General features: G+C 36.8%; 1 protein-coding gene across 3 annotated transcripts in view; it reads left to right on the forward strand.

Annotated features, from left to right (window-relative positions):
• erc2 (ELKS/RAB6-interacting/CAST family member 2) overlaps positions 1 to 20,301 on the forward strand; it is a 53,539-nt gene that overhangs the window by 27,237 nt on the left and 6,001 nt on the right. For 2 of the 3 annotated variants that reach the window (XM_042733790.1, XM_042733792.1), the window contains 11 exons: positions 1,434 to 1,589; positions 3,545 to 3,712; positions 3,895 to 4,062; positions 6,335 to 6,472; positions 6,988 to 7,128; positions 7,224 to 7,364; positions 8,847 to 8,882; positions 10,040 to 10,242; positions 18,981 to 19,101; positions 19,212 to 19,372; positions 19,514 to 19,661. In XM_042733790.1, coding sequence (XP_042589724.1) covers positions 1,434 to 1,589; positions 3,545 to 3,712; positions 3,895 to 4,062; positions 6,335 to 6,472; positions 6,988 to 7,128; positions 7,224 to 7,364; positions 8,847 to 8,882; positions 10,040 to 10,242; positions 18,981 to 19,101; positions 19,212 to 19,372; positions 19,514 to 19,661 — 1,581 coding nt within the window. The remainder of the gene's footprint in view (positions 1 to 1,433; positions 1,590 to 3,544; positions 3,713 to 3,894; positions 4,063 to 6,334; positions 6,473 to 6,987; positions 7,129 to 7,223; positions 7,365 to 8,846; positions 8,883 to 10,039; positions 10,243 to 18,980; positions 19,102 to 19,211; positions 19,373 to 19,513; positions 19,662 to 20,301) is intronic. The other variant, XM_042733793.1, reaches the window with a different exon arrangement.

A 20,301-nucleotide genomic window follows, 5' to 3' on the forward strand; every position in this document is an offset into this window, starting at 1 on the left:
CTGTTTTTAATACTATTTCACAACATGATTGTTTTAATTGTATTTTTGACCAAATAAATAACAAATAATTAGTATTGTCATTAGAGAGAGTATTTGTATTTGGCACGCTCTGGTTAACACAATAGGCTGAAAAGGCAAACAGAAATTGTCCAGAAAGACAAGAGAAATGTCTGATGGCAAAGCCACTGCAGCATGCTGCTTAATGGCTGAATGAAACAGTAAGTGGGTTTGTGCACTCACAGGCAGAGCAACTCCTGCCAGCAGAAGCATTACACACCACTCTAAAAATAAAGCATGACCTCATGCAAGGCACGCACACACCCCTCTGGTCCACTCTGATTGGAGTTAAATATTACCCAGAATTCAAGAGCATTCAAAAGCGTTTTGTATCACATGGATGTAGTGGTGAATAGTGGTGAAGTGATACACAACTATTCAAAGTGCAACTTCGCTAATTCAGTTGATGCAATTTCCTCGAACCAAAAGCCGCTCCACCTGTACTGGTTTCCATTGCTCTTTTAACCTTTAGCATAACTGGTAGTGTTCTCTCACCCTATTGGCTGAGCAGGGATGTTGATTCTGGTGCCATGGGAACAGGTGGAGTTGTTTACAACACATAGAGCATGAATGCAGGCGTGGGAGAGGATGACAGAAAAGAGAGCAATGTGATCTGTTTGCTAATATTCTGAAGATGGATATTATCTTTCATTGCGCCACAAGGTATAATGTTACATTGCATTTAAATAATGAAGGATTTAGCGTTTGGAGCCTTCAAAATATTGACGATAAGCCTCACGCTTTGCCTAAGGAATTGAATCTCTGTGTGCAATATGCAGGAAAAGGGATGCTGGTTTTCAAAGGCCTCGTGTGAAAATGGTGCCTATTGATGTCTGTGAAAACAAAAAGATGAGAGAGTGAGTGCAAGAGAGAGAGAGAGCGGACAGGAAGGGCGGGTTACCGGAGAGAGCACTCGAGAAGGAACAGCAAACGTTCTCTTATGTCTGAATGGGAGATAGACCATAGCTAATGCCAAAGACGTTGTATTATTTATTTAAAAATCCGAAGGAGCTGCAACGCTGCAACTTTCTGTCTCGCAGTCCAAAGAGGCACACGCGTAGCTTGCTTTCCCAGAGCGTCTCTCTCCGCCCAGGCTGGATGTGTGCTCAATACTACCAAATGGTGATTACATGCTGATCCATTAGCGTGAGAGAGACAGATTCTGCTTTGGCTATGCAGCAGTACTGCAGCTACTCACTGGCGATGCTGCAAGACGTTAGAGTTTCGCATATCCCTGTCTTCCTCTTGTTTTGATCCCATCTGTTGGGAATTGGGTTTGGCATGCTTCCGTCCGTAGAATCGCACCAAAGTTGTCATACTAGCTTAAGATGATGGAGCACAGCGTCGCTAATTTTTCCACTAAATTGTTTATCCAGGACACCAAAATCGCATCCCTGGAACGCAACATTCGAGACCTGGAGGATGAGATACAGATGTTAAAGGCGAATGGATTGCTGAACACGGAGGATCGAGAAGAGGAGATCAAACAGATGGAGGTCTACAAAAACCACTCCAAGTTCATGAAGACCAAGGTAAACTTTTTCTTTAAGGAGTTTAAACTACAAACCGTGGGGACACACAGAAATTAGTGCATTTAGGTAACTGATAAAGTGAAAATGCATCATTTTTATTATTATCTATGTGTTTTTTTAAAGGGATACTCTCATGTTGTTGTAAACCGCTATGCTGTTATTTAATTTGTTGAGCGGAAAAGAAAAAACTGCAAAAACCATCATAAACAAAAGTCCACACACAGTCTTCTGGAAGCCATGCATGAGAAGTATATCGAAATTTAGGTGATTTGAGCAATTTTTGGGGGTGAACTGTTCCTTTAATTATTGCTAGCAGCCTGAAGATGTACATTTTGGCTTCAAGCTTGTAATTTTATATTATATGAGCAAGATTTGTTGTTTAAACTAAACATGAAATCAATATTGACCCTACTTACTTTCTTAATAAATATTCCTAATTTTGTTTTGGATAATTTGTCAAATTTGAAAAAGTTTGTCTTTGTAATCTTGCTTTAAAATGTAAAAACTTGCTTTGTCACTGAAACAACTGTCCTGTTCATGTTTTTCAACCCCTCCACTGCAATTGCCACTTTGCATAATCCAATCAATTCTTGATGGATAAAAGTTCCACCCTAGCTTTTTTTTTTCACTTTGAATATCATGTGTCTTGTTAACGAAAGAAAATGAGTTGTGAAAGCTGTTTCATATTTACTTTAACAGTAAAGATTTTAAAAATCTGCTATAATGTCAGTGATAATATTAAAAATTCCGCTATCAGTCCATACTTAGATTAAATATTACGTTGAGCTTCTTTCAAATAAATAAATGTGTCTTTTCACAAATGTTTAAGTGCAGTAAAGGGTTTCCAGTGTCAGGAAAGTGGCAGAGAACATCCTTGCGGATGTCTTGTGGAATTGTAATGATAGGTTTGCTGAGTAATGCTAGAAGCAGCAATATTAAAATAGAGTCTGTAGGATATCTGTAAATATTTCTCATGGCTGTGCTGACAGTGTTTCCTGTCAAAACACTTCAGTGTATTTGCTGTAGGTTTATTAGAATTTCTTCCCTCACAAACTTTGGCTGAATCACAGTTCCCAGTGCCAGTAAGTCTACCACGCATTGCGTTGGGCACTGTGTCTAGAATCATCTCGAAACAATACATTGCATAAGAGGATGTGGGTAGTTTTAGCCAAAAAAGCATGCATTTGTATTTTTGAAAAAGAACTGAAAATAGCATGCTATCCAGTAGTATTGTTGTAAAACTATTAAAAAATGTTTTCGGTAATTGAAATGAAGGTAAAATGAAGTGAAGTATTAGATGACAAACTTCATCTTAAAAAAATAAAATTACTAAAATTATACTGAAGTATAAATTAAAGCTAAACAGATACAAAATAAAAAAAATACTAAAATAACACTGCCATCCAGGCCACTTTAACAAACAATGTACAAAGGTTTGGGTGTGTACTAATTTTACACTTGCATACTAAATATGACTAAATGAATAAATATGGGATTCTAACTTTATTCTTTTTAACTGATATTTAATGATATTTTGATGGCTTGGTTCCTGACAGAAAAATTGCATTGGCTAGTGGATTTTTGTACATGTGTGTGTGGGTATTATTTTGTGTGATGTCTTTTCTGTATCTACCATGCTCGTGAATAAGCTGGGGGTTTTGTTGTGATATTTATAGAACTCGTTTCATCAATAATTGATATGGCTGATGTATATTAAATGGGGATTGCGTTCTGAAATCCATCTTTTATGTGAGGAGAGTACAGATGTAGAGAAGAAAACTCCCATACTCATTTCAGCTCTCCTATTAAAAAAACATAGCTGATTAACACATTTTATGAATTGATTCGTTAAAAATATAATTTGTCTAGAGACTCATATGTACTAAATGATTTCCTTGTCCTATAAATAACAGTAGATTTTCTTTCTCTGTTCCTGATTTTTCAATCTCTTTTAGATTGACCAGCTCAAGCAGGAGCTCTCAAAAAAAGAGTCTGAGCTTTTAGCTCTGCAAACAAAACTGGAAACTCTGAATAATCAGAATTCAGACTGCAAACAGCATATAGAAGTGCTCAAAGAGTCCCTCACTGCCAAAGAGCAACGCGCTGCCATTCTACAAACAGAGGTTAATAATATTTTATTTAATTTTTTCTATTTTATGTCTTTATTTTTTTAAGTTTTAACATTTAAATATAATTAAATTTTTATGAAATAATAAAAAAAATGTATTATTATTTTTTTAATAAGCACTTGAAGACACATCTCACCAGCTTTACATGAACTCTGTGCTCATGGTGTGTTGTTTAGGTGGACGCTCTTAGATTGCGTCTGGAGGAGAAGGAGTCTTTCCTTAATAAGAAGACGAAGCAACTGCAAGACTTGACAGAGGAGAAGGGAACACTGGCCGGGGAGATCAGAGACATGAAAGACATGCTGGAAGTCAAAGAACGCAAGATAAACGTCCTGCAGAAGAAGGTAAATTTCATTTGGGAATCAAAGGTCAGAGGCCAGTTTTCATGGGCCATTAAGAAATGATTGGGGTCAAAACTGATGAGCAGTACCAAGAAGAGTGTGATTTGAGCCAGAGCAAGGGGATTTGAACCAATTTAACTTATTGCACACCTATATAGTGTCTTTGGTCAGATATTTTAGAAAATATAAATGTAATATAGAAAAAGCTCTGTTTTTAAAACCTAGTGAGCTGAATTTTGACAAAAAAAAATTGAAGCAGAATCACATGTATTCTTCACAGACAAAGCAGTCCTAGTAAAATGCATTGTAACTCCATGTAACAGAGCCACAGAGCATTAGTGTCTTTCTCCCCATATCTTCTTCCAACTGCTTTTTCATCTTTGCCCTCTTCTTACCATATCACCACATGCTTTGCTCGGTTCTTCAGCCTTATTCATGTTGTTCAGACACTGAAAACATCTCAAGAGTCAAAAAATGGCACAGTCTGCTTCAATCTGTATTGAAATTCTGATCTCTTGCTCTTTGTGTTGGTTTGATCCCTTATATCTTATATTCTAAGTCACATTGCAAACAACCTGCTGTATGTCTTAAATATTTACACATAGAAACAACCAAGTAGTTCCTTTTGCCTTTGTTCTTAAAACCCCTTCATACAGCTCCATAACTGTGGGGGTAACGGGATATTGCACCATTCATCAAAAAGAAAAGTGGGAGGATGAAGGAAATGAAATCTAGCCCATTATCTGACCATACAGAACATCATCAGGCATAAATATTCCCATGAGATGCTGCCTGTACCATTAGAGACCAACCACCATGGTTCATAGTCAGCATTAGACACTGTGGGCTGAAACATCCTTAGGCTTCCTTCAACACAAGCCCGTTCAAATGGAAAACAAGCTGAAAGATGACCCAAAAGTCCATATAACTTACTCAGATGTCCATGTACTGTGTCCGTTGGACTAGGTTATCCATCTTTGTAAGATGGCCTTGAGTACATACAGTTTGTTTGTAAGATGGCCTCTAGTAAATGCAGTATACATCCATTCATGTCAGTAAACACTGACCTATTAATGTTTCTCATTGTCAGTGTCATTTGTTGTTATTTGACATTTGTCCTTGTTATTTTGACAATGTTTGTTCACCCTTTTACAGACTAAAGTTATGTTTTTGTAACCAGTGCACCTACAGTTTGTGGGTATATTTGTAACTTGATTAGCTCATAGAGCTTTAACAACTAATCCTTTCATATTAAAAAGCATTTGAGAACTATTTAGCAGGGCTCTTACAACAGTTACCACAGCATGACCTTAAGTCAAATTTGAAGGGATAGTTCACCCAAGAATGAAAATTACCCTATGTTTTACTCACTCAAAAGTCATCCTAGGTGTATGTGACTTTTTTCTTTCAGAAGAATACAATCAAAGTTTTTTTTAAAAAAATGTCCTGGCTCTTCCAAGCTTTATAATGGCAGTGAATGGGTGTTGATATTCAATAGTCCAATAGATGTCCAATAATAGAAATCCATCCATCATAAAAAGTGCTCTGCACGGCTCCCAGGGAATAATGGATGCGTTGTTAAGTGGATTGGTTTGTTTTTTTAAGGAATATTTAAGTATTTTGGTTTTTTTACACTCTAATCTCTAGCTACACCTGTACAAAATCTTGAGGGTGGGGTAATTTTTATTTTTGGGTGAACTATCCCTTTAACTCCCTGTTCATTTGATTTTTACAGATTAAGTATGTAATTTTAGCACCCCTAGTGGTACTAAGGTGAAGTGCAGTTCTTGATTGTTTGAATGAACAGGTTTTGCTAATACAGTGATGCAGGAATGAGTCCTAAAATCTGGAAATGAGTTCCACTGTTCCAAAGTCAATGGTTTTTTTGAACAGCTTTTTGATTAAATGCCTGAAATAAGGCCTTGTGGTTAAAACAATCAAGATTTTCATATTTCATTCAACAACATAAAAAACATCAGTAATACCCTACTCATGATTTTTTTTAAGCTTTTAAGTTTTTATGCTTTAAATGGCAATTTCTAACTAGTCCACTTTTTACAGCCTCATTGTTTTTACATATACTTGTGCTCTTACAAACTATTCTAACTTCAACTTTCTAACAAACAGTTGACGGAATCTTAGTAGTGGTGACATTGATGCAAACATGGTGTAATTTGTTTATAGCCTAACATTTTACTTCGCGCAATTGTATTTAGTAATTGTATTTTTTTTATATTTGTTAAATCCACACTCATTTTATCTTCCTGTCTCTTAGATTGAGAACCTTCAGGAGCAGCTGAGAGATAAAGATAAACAGCTTGGGAATCTAAAGGACAGAGTGAAGTCTCTCCAGACGGACTCCAGCAACACTGATACTGCCCTCGTCACGCTAGAGGAAGCCCTGTCTGAGAAGGTACCAGAAACGGTCCCAAACATCACAAGAGGAAATAAAAATGTAGAGCTGAAGCAAATCAAATCAGAACTGCCTCATATATGCTGATTTAGAATATAAAATGAAGTTCAAAGTTCAAGAAATTGCCTTCGACAACAGATTGTGCATGACACATTCACAGTATTTTAAACTTAGGAAATAAATTGTGTCTGCTGATAGCATTGTTTATTTGCACATACTGTGTTGTTTTAGCACCGGATTCTCTAAAGTAATTATGCAAATCAGGTAACGAAGAAAACATGGCCAAAAAACATAATTAAATACAGCACATTTCTCAGCATTCAGGCCAGATTCTCAGAGACTACCATGATCTGGGATACTTCAGTCGGATTGTTTTAGTGAATTTACCCACTAATCTGTGAAGAATGAAGACATTTACAGACATTTATTGATAAACCTTGAGTGTTAGGAAAGTGGAAATTGTTTTAACATGCTCAATTAGCCGTGAGTTCAGGTGAAATGTGTTTTTGTCACAGGAGCGAATTATCGAGCGTCTGAAAGAGCAGAGGGAGAGGGAAGACCGCGAGAGACTGGAGGAGGTGGACTCTTATAAAAAAGAGAATAAAGACCTAAAAGAGAAGGTGAACTCTTTACAAGTGGAGCTAACAGAGAAAGAGGTACGTCAGTGATTGCGTGTGTGTCGGTTTCAGTTGTGTTTCTGTGAGTTTTTGGCGGGACTGTCAGCTTTCGTCTCGTCTTGCTCTTCCTCCAGTCGAGTCTCATAGATTTAAAAGAGCACGCCTCCTCACTGGCCTCGTCAGGTCTCAAGAAAGACTCCAAGCTCAAGTCCCTTGAGATCGCAATCGAGCAAAAGAAAGAGGAATGCAGTAAACTGGAGACACAGCTGCAGAAGGTATGATTTTCCTTTTGACATCTTGATCATTACATTCTGGCCATTTCACTTGGCCGACTGACAAGAAGTGTGTGTCCGTTTCAGAATCAGCCGACAATTTTGTCAATAGAAAATCCACATTTTTGTTTTCATATATTTTTAGTTATTAAATTAAAATTAGAACTAAAATTAGACTTGATTTAGTCATTATTTAATTTTAGCAATTATGTGTATTTAGAATTTTAGATAATTATTTTCAGAAATTTCATATTTGTGCTGTTTTTTTTTTTCTATTTGATATATTTTTGTTCATTATAATATACATTAACTTTCAAAAGTTTAGGGTCAGTAAGGTTTTTTTTTATTTTTAAATGAAATAATACTTTTATTCAGCAAGAAGCCACTAAATTGATCAAAAGTGATGAAAAAGATTTTTATGTTGTGCTTAAATGCAGTTGTTTTGAACTTTCAATTCAATAAAGAATTCTTTTAAAAATGCATCACAGTTTCTCCTAAAATATATTAACATCGATGATAATAAGAAAGGTTTAAGTATCAAATCTGCCTATGATTTCTGAAGAATCATGTGACACTGAATACTGAAGTAATGATGCTGAAAATTCAGCTTTGCATTACAGAAATAAATTACATTTTAAAAATATATTAAAATAGAAACTACTTATTTTGTATTGTAATATTATTTCACAATATTACATTATACAATATCACAATTTTAAAAAATGTACAGACCCCAGACTTTTGAATGGTAGTGTACAGTATGTAATTTGAAGCATAGCAATCTTTTTGTAAAGTTTTTAAAATATTTTTTAAAAGACCAAAACTTTTTGTACAAAGGAGTTCATATACTCAGTGTCACAAATTTGCTGATTTGATTGGTGACAGCGCAAAATCTTTTTTCTGTTTCTGTTTATTTTGAATGAATCCCAGGTTTTCTCTGTGGTCTCACTGTATATATTCTGGCTGTATATAAGAATATCTGCATTTTTAAAACCGATATCAATAAACCTCTAGTTTGTACCACTGAAATGACTTTCAATGATTTAGCCAGTTGTGTCATTGAATGTGTTTTCTGCATCAGCTTAATAGTCACTCATTTTAGAGGGCATCATGGGAACTTTATGAAAGTAGTGATGAGTTCCTGTCTTTGTCTAATTTCTCTTATTTGATAGTAGTTATGTCTCAAAACCTAGAGAACCGCCTACCTTAATGGCATTTTTGGGTATCAGAGGTGCATAGTTCAGTTAAAATGTTTGAATTCTATGTTGATCAGAAATGCTGATTTGGTAGGCGATTCACTCTGATTTGACACTAAATCTGCTTCTTTTTGTTCGTATGTTGCTCTCTAGTTATTTATATTCTCCTGTGTAGAACATTATCATTATCCTGAAAGAAGAGCTAATGATAAAGCTTGTGCTGTTTTACTGAGTCCCTTCATCCTCCTCCTCCTCCTCATTTCCCATGATTCCCTCCTTTGCAATGTAGCAAGCAGAGCAGCTGTTCAGTCAAATGAACAATCCCGTAAGTGTTTCTCTGGATCTGTACTAGCACATATTGAAAACATGAGGACACTATACTCTTAGTTTCTTTCTACTTTAACTTATAAGAATTCAACCCTGCTGCTTTAGAAAGAAGGGGATCTAATTTATGGTCTGATGAACTTTACAGTTTAGGAACAATACAATATGTATTTTAGGTGCAGCTTTTAATTATTATGGAAAATTTCAAGTAAAAATATATCGAATTCTAGCTATTTTTGGAGGTTTTTGTTGTTGTTGTTGTATAAGTAAAGGTCTGCAGGATGCAACAGTTGTAGGTTATTTAGAGGAAATCTAAATAATATATAGTAAATTGTGCTATACAAAAATTAAATGGAAGTGTAAATTATTCTAAATTATTCTTCCTTAGTTCGGGTGTAATACAGATCCTTTCAGAATCTTGCATGTGCAACCTGTTTATTGTTTTTATCATATAACCAGCCAACAGGATTAAAACAGAATTAATTGGGATTCAAGGGCATTCTGTGAAATGTGGAAAAACTGTATTGTTTCCTCATGCTTCCAGTGTTTACTAATCTGTTTCTGAAATTAATACCCAGATAGTTGAACACGCATATGTCTGAAGGCAAACGCATTGCAAAGAATCTTATCACTGAACCAGGGAGCTAAAATCCACATTTGCATGTTGCGTTGCATGCTCCTCTGTTGTGTGTGTTTCCTCTCATGTCATGTGATTCTGGTGTCAGCTTTGACCTGTTGCAACCTCGCAATGTATTTCTTGGATTGTTTATGTTGTCGCTTTCTTCAATTCTGCATTGTGTGTGATCCATTGTGCATTCATTTTTAACATGCCAATGTAAACTGTGTTTCAGAATGCCCACAGTGTTTTAATAATTAAGCAAGGCTGCATTTCAATATTGCAAAGAAAATTATGCATAACTGCAACTTCCTCTGTTTGTATAGTATAACGTGATCTCTTGTATTCTGTTTCAACTGCAGCAGGACAAATAAGTGCATTTAATCTTATATTTAAAGCTTGGCTAATTATCTGCCCTCTAGTCTGCGTACTGGTGTATGCACTGGAGAGGCATTCTGAACTGGGGATGCTTCTTCAGGAATTTTTGATTGACTGAGACCATGTGTTTTAACTGGTGATGCCTTCCCATGATCATCATACAGAAGGCTCATGATATGGAGGTGCAGCAAAGCTCACGTGGGAACCCTGAGTATGTGGACCGGGTCAAACTTCTAGAAAAGGAGGTGTCCTTCTACAAAGAGGAGTCCAGCAAATCCCAGGCTGAGGTTGAGAGGTTACTGGAGATTCTGAGAGAGGTGGAGACAGAGAAAAATGACAAGGATAAGAAGATTGCAGAACTGGAAAGGTGAGAAAAAGCCACTTGTTTACTTTTAAAATGATTTTGAAAGTGTGAAGGGCCATTTACACTACCACATCTGGACACACTTGACTGAATTCATTTTTACGTTCTTGTGCAGATTGTGTTCTTATGATCTTTAAAACCCTTACATCCAAATACTTATACTTAATTACTTATACTTAAATACACAAGGAAGAAATGGCTTCCATAAGATAATGAAGGAAAAGTGGCTGCCAACAAGTGTCTTTAATTATGTTGTGCAGAGCTGGAATATAGACAAAAAGATATATATTTATTTAAAAAAAAAATTGACACTGTATAACTCACATGCTTACATTTGTGTTTTTAATATGTATTTCTAAGATGTTAACAGTAGTATTAGTAAACAATGAATAAACATGTCCAAACATTAGTAGTGTAGTGTAGATATTGGAATTCAAGTGAATTTTATAAGATTTGACAAGCTGAAAATATTTTTGATGCCTGCACGAGTTTCATAAAGCAGCATCAGGACAGAGGCCTTGTTTTGCCGTTATCTTGAGATTTGACAGCATCGGTTGACAGTTTCTACTGTACTTAATATCAAATTCTGCTGGGGTATAACATCAAAATGCTGATGTCAAGAGCCGTTTTGTTACTGATGCAGTACAAACCATGCTGTACTCTCAGAGCTGCCGTCAATAATGCATCTCCTAGAGGTGAAATATGATGATGATTGCAAATATTTATGCTGTTTCCTGGAATCATGCATTCATGAGGTCATCAGTATTCTGTGTTTCTGACATGTTCTGAATATTGATATGGAGCTTGTGTTTAGTGGTTGTGTATTGCCTCTCACTTCATGCGCCGTGATGACTGCTTCTCCCGACAGAATTGTGTGTGTTTTGGCATGTTCATGTACAACTGCCTCCATATCTTTTTTCTCTTCTTCGAAATTCTTGTTTAGTTGATGTAATTCATCTAAGATATCAAGTCCATGCTAGTGCTGTAGATTCAGGTTGTAACTCATCCAAAATGGGCATTCACACTAACAGCAAAGTGACCATAAATCATTGATTGCAATTTGCATATAATATATATATATATATATATATATATATATATATAGATATATATATATATATATATATATACTGTATACAGTGCTGTCAAAATTAGTGCATTAATGCAGGCAATGATTTTTCTCAGTTTAGCAGCATTAAAAATATTCAACTCAGTTAATGAAGCTAGGGTTGGCCAGCCCACTCACAACTGCTGCTTCTGTTTCTTTTTTCTGAACAAGAATTGCATTTATTTAGATGCAGCATGTCTTTATGACCACATCAAACAGGAGACTTTTTAGATACCACCAGGCGCAATTCAAACGAGTGCGGAAACGGTATAGGTGATGAGGAGCTCAGTGAACTGTGATCAGTTGAGATGTTGTCAGGCCATATGTCAGCTCATAGCGTGTGCTATTCAGTCGCACACACAAATATGGAGGCGTGCGCTGTAGCTTGTATAATTTCATATTAAAGCACAAATGAATGTCAGATCCGCGTCACATTCAGCAGTGGCAGCTCTTAAAGTAATGGCAGCCAAATATCCTAATAACACAGCTGCTGTGATGTCTGTTAATCAAAGAAAAAAAGAAAAAAAAAGAGGGAAATCAGTAAAGCTTTTGCAGCTTTAAGGATTCATCTTTTTTAATTTATAATTTAGTATTGATAACTTTATTCCATTTCTGTATATTTTTCTTCTTGCTAAAGGGCACAGGTGAATATGACATTTATCATAATGGGTTTATGTCAAGATTGTTTTAAGTCCACTTTAATTAGAAGAAAAAAAAAAAGTCTAATAAATGTTAAAATTGATAGCTATTAATTATACTGTAATATTGAATGGCTATAGTCTATGGTTAAATATTAGGAAAAAAAGAACAATTTCCCAGACACATCAGTAGTATTGTATTGGTATCAGTTGTTCTCACCTTCAGTCATAAAAAAATTGGCATTTATATAAAAAAAATGTGTTTAATTATACTATCTTTATGCTGTTTATACATTCATTTGAAGATTGAATGTGGAATTATTGCAATATAAAAGTATATTTAGAACACTTTAATGTTACGTGGGATTAATTGTGATTAATCACGATTAATTTCAGAAACAAATGTGCGATTAATTAGTTAATCGATTGAAAGCACTAATATATAATATAAATAAATAAATAAATAAATATATATATATATATATATATATATATATATATATATATATATATATATATATATATATATATATATATATATATACTACATGCAAAAAATGGACTAGTCATACTAGAATTTCTCAGCATTCCAAGTGAGTTTGATTTATGCATTTATGGCCCTGTTTACACTTGGTACTAAGATGCTTTTTGGTCAATATGATCACGAGTGGACAATGGAGACACATACCCGTTTACACCTGGTGTTTTAATCTGTCTCTTCTGTCCACTTTCGACCATTTCTGACCAGATTACCAGCCGTGGTGCTCTGTCAGGTCCCTCTGTCAGCGTCAAAACACGAGCTTGTACTTACTGCTGTTGTTTCTTTTTCATGTTATCAGAGTAATACTTCTAATTCGGCCTGTCAAAGTTTAAATCCCATCTGGTAAGCGTGCGTCCTTGTATTCTTGCAATGATTACAGGTCCAACCTGTCCTCCAACTAATACGCTCGTATAGGTCGTTTGTCCAAATCCCTGAAATACGACCCATCAGAGCGTATACTACAATTGCGCCCCTATCGGCAAAAGGTCGTGTTCATATTAATGTTTTTGTACTCTTTTATTTGTCCCGTGATTTGCGTTTCGTGTAGCTCAGTTGGTAGATTATTGCGTTATACCTTGAAATGCAATCATGCTATCATGGGTTCGATCCCCGAGAATGGACGTGCACGTAAAATGTATATGCTCAAAAAATCATAATTTAAGCATGATTTCTGTGAGGGTTAGGTTTAGGGGGTGGGGTTAGGTGTGGTCATTCGAACGAATAAGCCTCCTAGTAAAATATGTACGAATTACTGTGAGATCGGTGTAAAAAGTCCACACATTGCATTTAAATAAACGTGCGTTTTGATTGGTAATGACGTTATACGTCATTTCATGACGACAGACGCAACGCGATACTGTCATTATTTTTACGCCCGCTAGAGGCCGCTTAACGTTTAAAACGTAAAAATAGGTCGTAATAAGCATAGACAGTAAAAGAAATGGACACAGCGACCCCATTGGAACTCAATTGAGACATGTGAAGCCCGTTTTTAGCGATTTTTAGAACTTCCGTTTCTGACGCGCAGACTCAAACTAAGCTTGATGACGTCAGCAACCTGTCTGACAGATGTAAACCTTCTAGTAGCTGTGCGTGCAAACTGCCATCGTTAATCTTGCAGAGACGGAGAGTTTGAGCGGGGAGTTCTTTGGCGTGAGTGAGCAGGAGTAAGTATTCTGTTTAATTATTTTGTATAGTATTTTAAAATGTAACGCCAGTACGCCATATCTCTTGACGTCTCCCCGATTGCCTGCGAGCTTCTCCTCCTGTCTGTACGGTAATTTCTCTACTGTGCGACAGAGAGTCGAGTGGTTATGACGCAATCGTTAGCCTATTTTTACAAAAACTGTTTCTACGGGGCCATAATGTAACATAGAAGGTAATGGAGCCCTTTATACATTGTCGTGTATCTTTAGAAATAAATAATGGACAAATGGAGTCTTTAAACGCCTCAGATGTAAAGTTATTCGCTGTCAAAGTGACGCAAAAATGAATGGGAGTCAATGGGATGCTAACGCAAGTGAAGTTCTGCTACAAGATGGCGGCACGCAGCCGACTTCAACTTCCGGTCGACTTCCTTGCCCCCTGGTAATAAGGTGCTTGCACAAACGACCTATATGGTCGTTTTTTGTTGGAGGACAGGCTCTACAGGTCAGTAGGTGGATAGTAGGCTGTCTTTTGTGGCTGCTCAAATGCGTTTTTGACTATCTCTGGAAGTGGTTGAAAGTGGACAATCTCAAAATGTTTCAAACCCTGTTTACACCTGTGTTTAGCATTGTCCTCTTGTGATACGATGGACCAAAACGCATCTTAATACCAAGTGTAAACAGGGCCTATGATGTAATATGAAATGCTACAGTTTGCAGTTTATAAACACACTGTTTGTTCCCATTCAGCTGTAATTCCTGTCAGTGTGAACAGCCCTTATAATAGTTTTGAGCATTGGACAGTAAGTTCAGTACCTCATAGGTTCCAGCTCTGGCTCAAAGTCTTGTTGCTTATTCTCGGTTGACATACTCATGCTTTAGTGTTAATGTGGTTTGATTAAACATGTATGTTTCTGTTTTGTTTTTTACCGTCTCGCCAACTCTTTCTCTGTTCTGTCTGTTGGTCTTTCTCTTTTTCCGACCTCCTTCTCTTCCTCGTGTTCTTCCATGTTCCTTCATCTTCTGTCACAAAACACTCATTCTTGTCCATCTTCATGTTCTTCCTATTCTGCATTCCTCTCATTGGCTTCTGAATTCCTATCTATCTATCTATCTATCTATCTATCTATCTATCTATCTATCTATCTATCTATCTATCTATCTTCATTCATTTTACCTCCATCCATAACTTCATAATTCATACCCCCTTCACTGTGGCCCAGCCCCCCTCCCCCTGCTGCCCGCCCCTCGCCCCGCCCTGGTGGCAGAGCCCCCTCTGACCCTCCCCCCTCTGTATCCGCTGCCCCCCAGCAGATTGGGGGCATGGTGTGGGACTTCCTGGGAAAGTGAGTGCTCTGTCCTGGCACCACGGCTCGGCTGCATTTATCTGTCTGCAACTGCTCTGTGTTTGATGCCTTGATGCCTCTGTTGCACGGCTGTCTCTCATTCACTGGTTTTTCTTACAAAGGAAAGAATCCTTTTGTTCTTTATAATGTGATACATACGTGCCAGATTGCATTGATGTGAAAATCTGTGGACTGAGAAAGCCCAGAAAATAATATTGTGTGTATAATGTGTTTTGTGGTTGTTTATGCTGTTTCTTTGTGCATGTGTTGGGCTCTCTTCCAAACCCTAGTGAGATGCCTCGCAGTCTAATATCTACAAAGGTACAATAGGCAACATCCTAACCAAGATGGAGCCTCATAAGTGGCTGATTAAACATTTTTTTCAAGATTTTTAGCGGGCAGCAGCAATACAGTAACAGAAACAGTGCTCAAGAGATCTGAAAGGGAGTTTGATGCTGGTGATAACTACTCAACCGAAACTTGACTGGGTGCATTTGTTAAAGTATTTTCTACTGTTTACACTTACAGAACCCCAAACTTTTGAGTGGTAATATATGTAAGGATACATTTAATGCTACCTTAGATTTTGGCCACAACTGCATATTTTATATATTGCTGTCTATCTAATTCGTTTTGGGAGTGTGCCTATGGTGCATAAACTATGTTGCCTATAGGTAGGAAGCTCACTAGGCTTTGGAACTGAGCTAATGTGTACATCAACCATAGTGCATGTTTTCCTTTTATGATTATATCTGTTCTGTTCTAATTTTTTTTTTATTATTATTTATTTATTTAGTTTTGTATAATAAATATAGAACATGAAAATTTTATCTAATGGTTCCATAGTTTCAGCACAATTTTCTTTCACAATAGTGTCATACATGTGATAACTGCACACTTGATGTATCTGTCATGATTTTGGCATTGCAACATGTTGATGTGTAGTCATTCTCTAAAATTACACCAAAATTAAAGGAATAGTTCACCTAAAAATAACAATTCTGCCATTAATTACTCTCCCCCATGTCATCAGGCTGATTTTCTTTCTTTCATAAAATATAAGAGAAGTTGACTTTATACCAAAGTTTTATTAATTGTTCTAATTCTATGAGGTTCACACCACAGCTAAATCAAAAACGACACATAGGAACAATATTTGGAATCACTTTGAGAATTATTTTTGTTCAGTTAGTAAATGATAAAAACACTGAGAGCCAACCAGAATCCATTCTGCTTTAAAGAGCTTGAGCATTTAAATTGGCAGATAACAAAACTACAGTTCATGATTATTATAAACAGAACATTATCATCTGGTGTGGACACTAATATCATTATTATTATAGTTTCCATTTGTTTTGGTTGGAACAGGCAGAATGTTCTGTCAGAAAGTGAATGGGGACAAATGCTGTTGAACCAAAAATGACAAAAAGTCATTCAAATGCAATATAGGTAGTTTATTGCTTGTGCATTATATTCAAAGTCTTCTAAAGTCTAAAGGATAAGATTATATTTGAGTCATTGTTACTAAAAATCTCATATTGAGTCTTTTGTTACTACATTTTGGTGAGTAAATGGCGACATTGTTTTATTTTCAGGTGAACTATTCTTAATTACACTCAATTATACAGTGGTTTTCACATACTGTAGATCTGTCAACAAATGCTATTTTTAGCAATCTTGGTGTATTTTATTCTACCCTGCTTATAAGATGTTACACGCTTCTGTGATCTCTGTGCTTGCCGCTTGGTGTTGCTGGCAATGAGTGGAGCCCCGTTTCCTGACCTTTGAACACCCATCTCACATGCTGAACCTCTTGACCAGTCATCTTTCTGCTTCCTAACATGATCTCTCCTCCCTTCCCTCTCACTTTTCTGAATGATCCTCTCCATCCCCTTCCACCTCAGGCTGCGAAATTACCCTCAAATTGGCCCTCTGCATGAGACGTTCTGCAGCATTTCAGGCCCGGTTTTGCTCTGTGAATGAGCTGGGTGCTTTAGGTAGGGTTTATTGTTCCTCAAGTAGGTTTGCACCCTCATGCCTGATCGCTCTTGCCCTGTTTGCCACCCCGTGCGATCCCTCACTGCGGCTCGGCTGGTTGTGTTGCTGCATGTTGGTTCTCTCATGGGCCCCTGCAGATCTGGACTCAGTGGCGTATCCACTGATGGTGATGATTTGAGATGATAGCGTCGTGCATCCTGCCTTGCTGACCTTAGGAGCCATTCTAAACCGCTCCTAGTTTCTCACTTGACTCTTTCCAGCTGTTTTCTGCTTCATTTCGATGAATTCTAAAGTTTTATTTTGTGGCTTCTCTTCCTTTACGTTCCTGCCCTTCCTGCATCCTTCCTTCCTCCTCTCTCTCCTCCACCAGTCTGCTCCTAGGTAAGTTGGTTGTTCCTTAGGTGTCGTTCACCCTCCATTATGAGCAATAACCAAGCGTGTTTTTTTTTTCGTGTGAGGTTAGAAAAACAACTGTATTTTTTCCTCACATTTGCATCTAGTGTGTTGTTGTCACCGTTATGATATTTCATGGTGATGTTGTGTTGTGTTGTTGTTTGAATTTAATAATCACACATACAGCAACCCAAAATGTATTTGGACACTTAAAACACACTTTAAGAAGCCAGAATGTTATTACATCTTATAATGAAATATTTAACTAACTTTGGACTAGATGCATTGAAATCTCTTGCGATGTATTGAGTATAAATATTCTTAAATCAAGATACATTTACTTGAGAAGCAAAATGACATTTTTGACACACAAAAAAAAAAAGAATAAAAATTAAAGGGGTCAAATGATGCTGCTAAAAAGAACATGATTTTGTGTATTTGGTGTAATGAAATGTGTTTATGCAGTTTAAGGTAATAAAAACATATTATTTTCCACATACTGTACATTATAGTTTCTCCTCTATCCGCGTTGTGATTGGCCGAATGCCTCAAGCGTGTGATGGAAATGTTACACCTCTTAACATATTGTGATGCCTTGTCCGGCCGGAGCGACGAGACATAAACATAAAACCCATTATAAACGTGATATAAACATGATTTCTAGTCATGTTTTATTTTGGAAGGCAAAAACAAAGTAGTTTCGCTTTCTCAACGAAACAGCGTCACACACCATGGTCTAGAGTGAGCAGAGGCCGGAGGCCTAGAGTAAGCCAGAGTCTAGAGTGAGCCATGGCCGGCTTGAGTGAGCAGAGGCGGGTGGCTTGAGAAGGGTGCGGCAGGCGGATTCTACGAAGGAGCGTGCCTTGGGCTTGAAGCAACAACATGTGACGACCTCAGGCTGGACGCCGCTTCATCGACGGTGAAAGCCGATTCAGCAATCCACAGTGCAAAGTTGATGTATTTCCTCAGTGACCAGCACAGATCAGCCCCAGGCATGACGAAGCGGATATCACATACTGACGTAGACATGTGGGGGCGTGTTAGAATGAGCAGTGTCAGGGGGGCGTGGACCAGTATTAACTTTTATAAAGAATATCTCTTTGGATTTGAGACCTTAGTCTTTGCAACTTCACAGATCTTCTTTATTCACCAAGAGCTTGTAACACTCCAAAGAGAAAGAAAATTTTGAAATCGCATCATTTGACCCCCTTAAGTGAGTTCATACTAAAAAAAATAATAATAATCCTCCAATGGGGTAAGAAAGCTAGACTTGTTTTCCCTTTGAATTAAGTTTATTTTTCTTACTCCATTCCACAGATGAAAGAAATGCATAGACATTTGGAAGGACATAAGGGTGAGCAAATGATATCAGAATTTAGATTTTTATATCTTATGTCATTTGCTTCTTAGGTAAATGTATGTTAATTTAAGAAAGATTTGTACTGGACAACGACAAAAAATATGCTATAATAATTAATTTTGATCATTATATCATGTTTGATTAAATAGGGTTTTGTGATTGATATAAAAATCAAGCAATTCAGGTGACACAGGTGGCAATTCTTGTTCTAAGCAAACCAAGGATCAAAATAAAAAGGGCCCAGGCATCAAGCTTGGTCCTCAGATGGACAAGAAAGGCCCTGGGAATATCTTGCAAGACCAACGGAAGGATAATCCAATGGACAACCCAAAGGTGTGTTGTTTGTATTTTATGGCTTTATATTTTGTCTTAAATCAAGAGAAAACAAGAAAAACAAAAGGGTTTCTCTTTATTTTCTTGCACACATTTTCTTTCTTCCACAGATGGAGGAGTTGATGAATGTTTTGGAGAAGACGAGGCAGGAGTTGGAAGCCACTAAGCAGCGTCTGTCCTCCACCCAACAGTCTCTGGCTGAGAGAGACGGCCATCTGACCAACCTCCGACAAGAACGCAGAAAACAGCTCGAGGAGATCTTAGAGATGAAGTAAGAATCCTTGCAGTCAGACTCTGTTTCTTCATAAATATTTGATGCCTAGGATGTTTTTAGTCTACGTTCCTTTTGTTGAAAGCTGCTCAGTGTACATCATGCATGCATACAGTATCTCAAACGGTCTGTTCCCCTCAGACAACAGGCTTTGCTCGCTGCTATCAGTGAGAAGGATGCTAACATCGCTTTGCTGGAACTGTCCTCCTCCAATAAGAAGAAGACACAAGAGGAAGTGTTGGCCCTGAAAAGAGAGAAGGACAGACTAATGCATCAGCTCAAACAACAGGTCGTCGATTTCTGTACTCAGAAACCCATTTAATGACACCTCGAATTAAGATATTGAATAGTGAAGATATGATTCATTTTTCATAGGCATGGCAAATTCTGGCCAAGTTGGTAATTATTATCTTGTGGTCAATAAATGTTAAATGGACAATATTGTAGAGCTGTATGATTTTGGTCTTTTAAAAGGTCATAAAACAATTTCCTTATCTTATCTTATCTTATCTTATCTTATCTTATCTTATCTTATCTTATCTTATCTTATCTTATCTTATCTTATCTTATCTTATCTTATCTTATCTTAATCAATTTTATTTTATTTAATAAAATTGCACTCCCCCAACAAAATCACCTCAGTCATTCTATAATGAATATTTATTCCCAAACAGAGTTTCTGTCAACATTTCTGTATTTTTATATGGCTATATACATTGCTGAAAAACTGAATATTGCAATTTCAGCTTTTTTTTTTTAATATCATGCAGGACTAATATAGTATATACCAGCGGTTCTCAACCTGCGGCCCGTCACGAATTCAAATGCGGCCCACCATGCTGAACACAATTAAAAAAAATAACTTTCAGTTTTACAATTCATTTTAGTTTTTACATTCATTTAAAAATGTAGCTACTAAAGAAATATGA

This window comes from Cyprinus carpio, chromosome B11 (genome assembly GCF_018340385.1).
Source record: "Cyprinus carpio isolate SPL01 chromosome B11, ASM1834038v1, whole genome shotgun sequence".
Taxonomy (NCBI): Eukaryota; Metazoa; Chordata; class Actinopteri; order Cypriniformes; family Cyprinidae; genus Cyprinus; species Cyprinus carpio.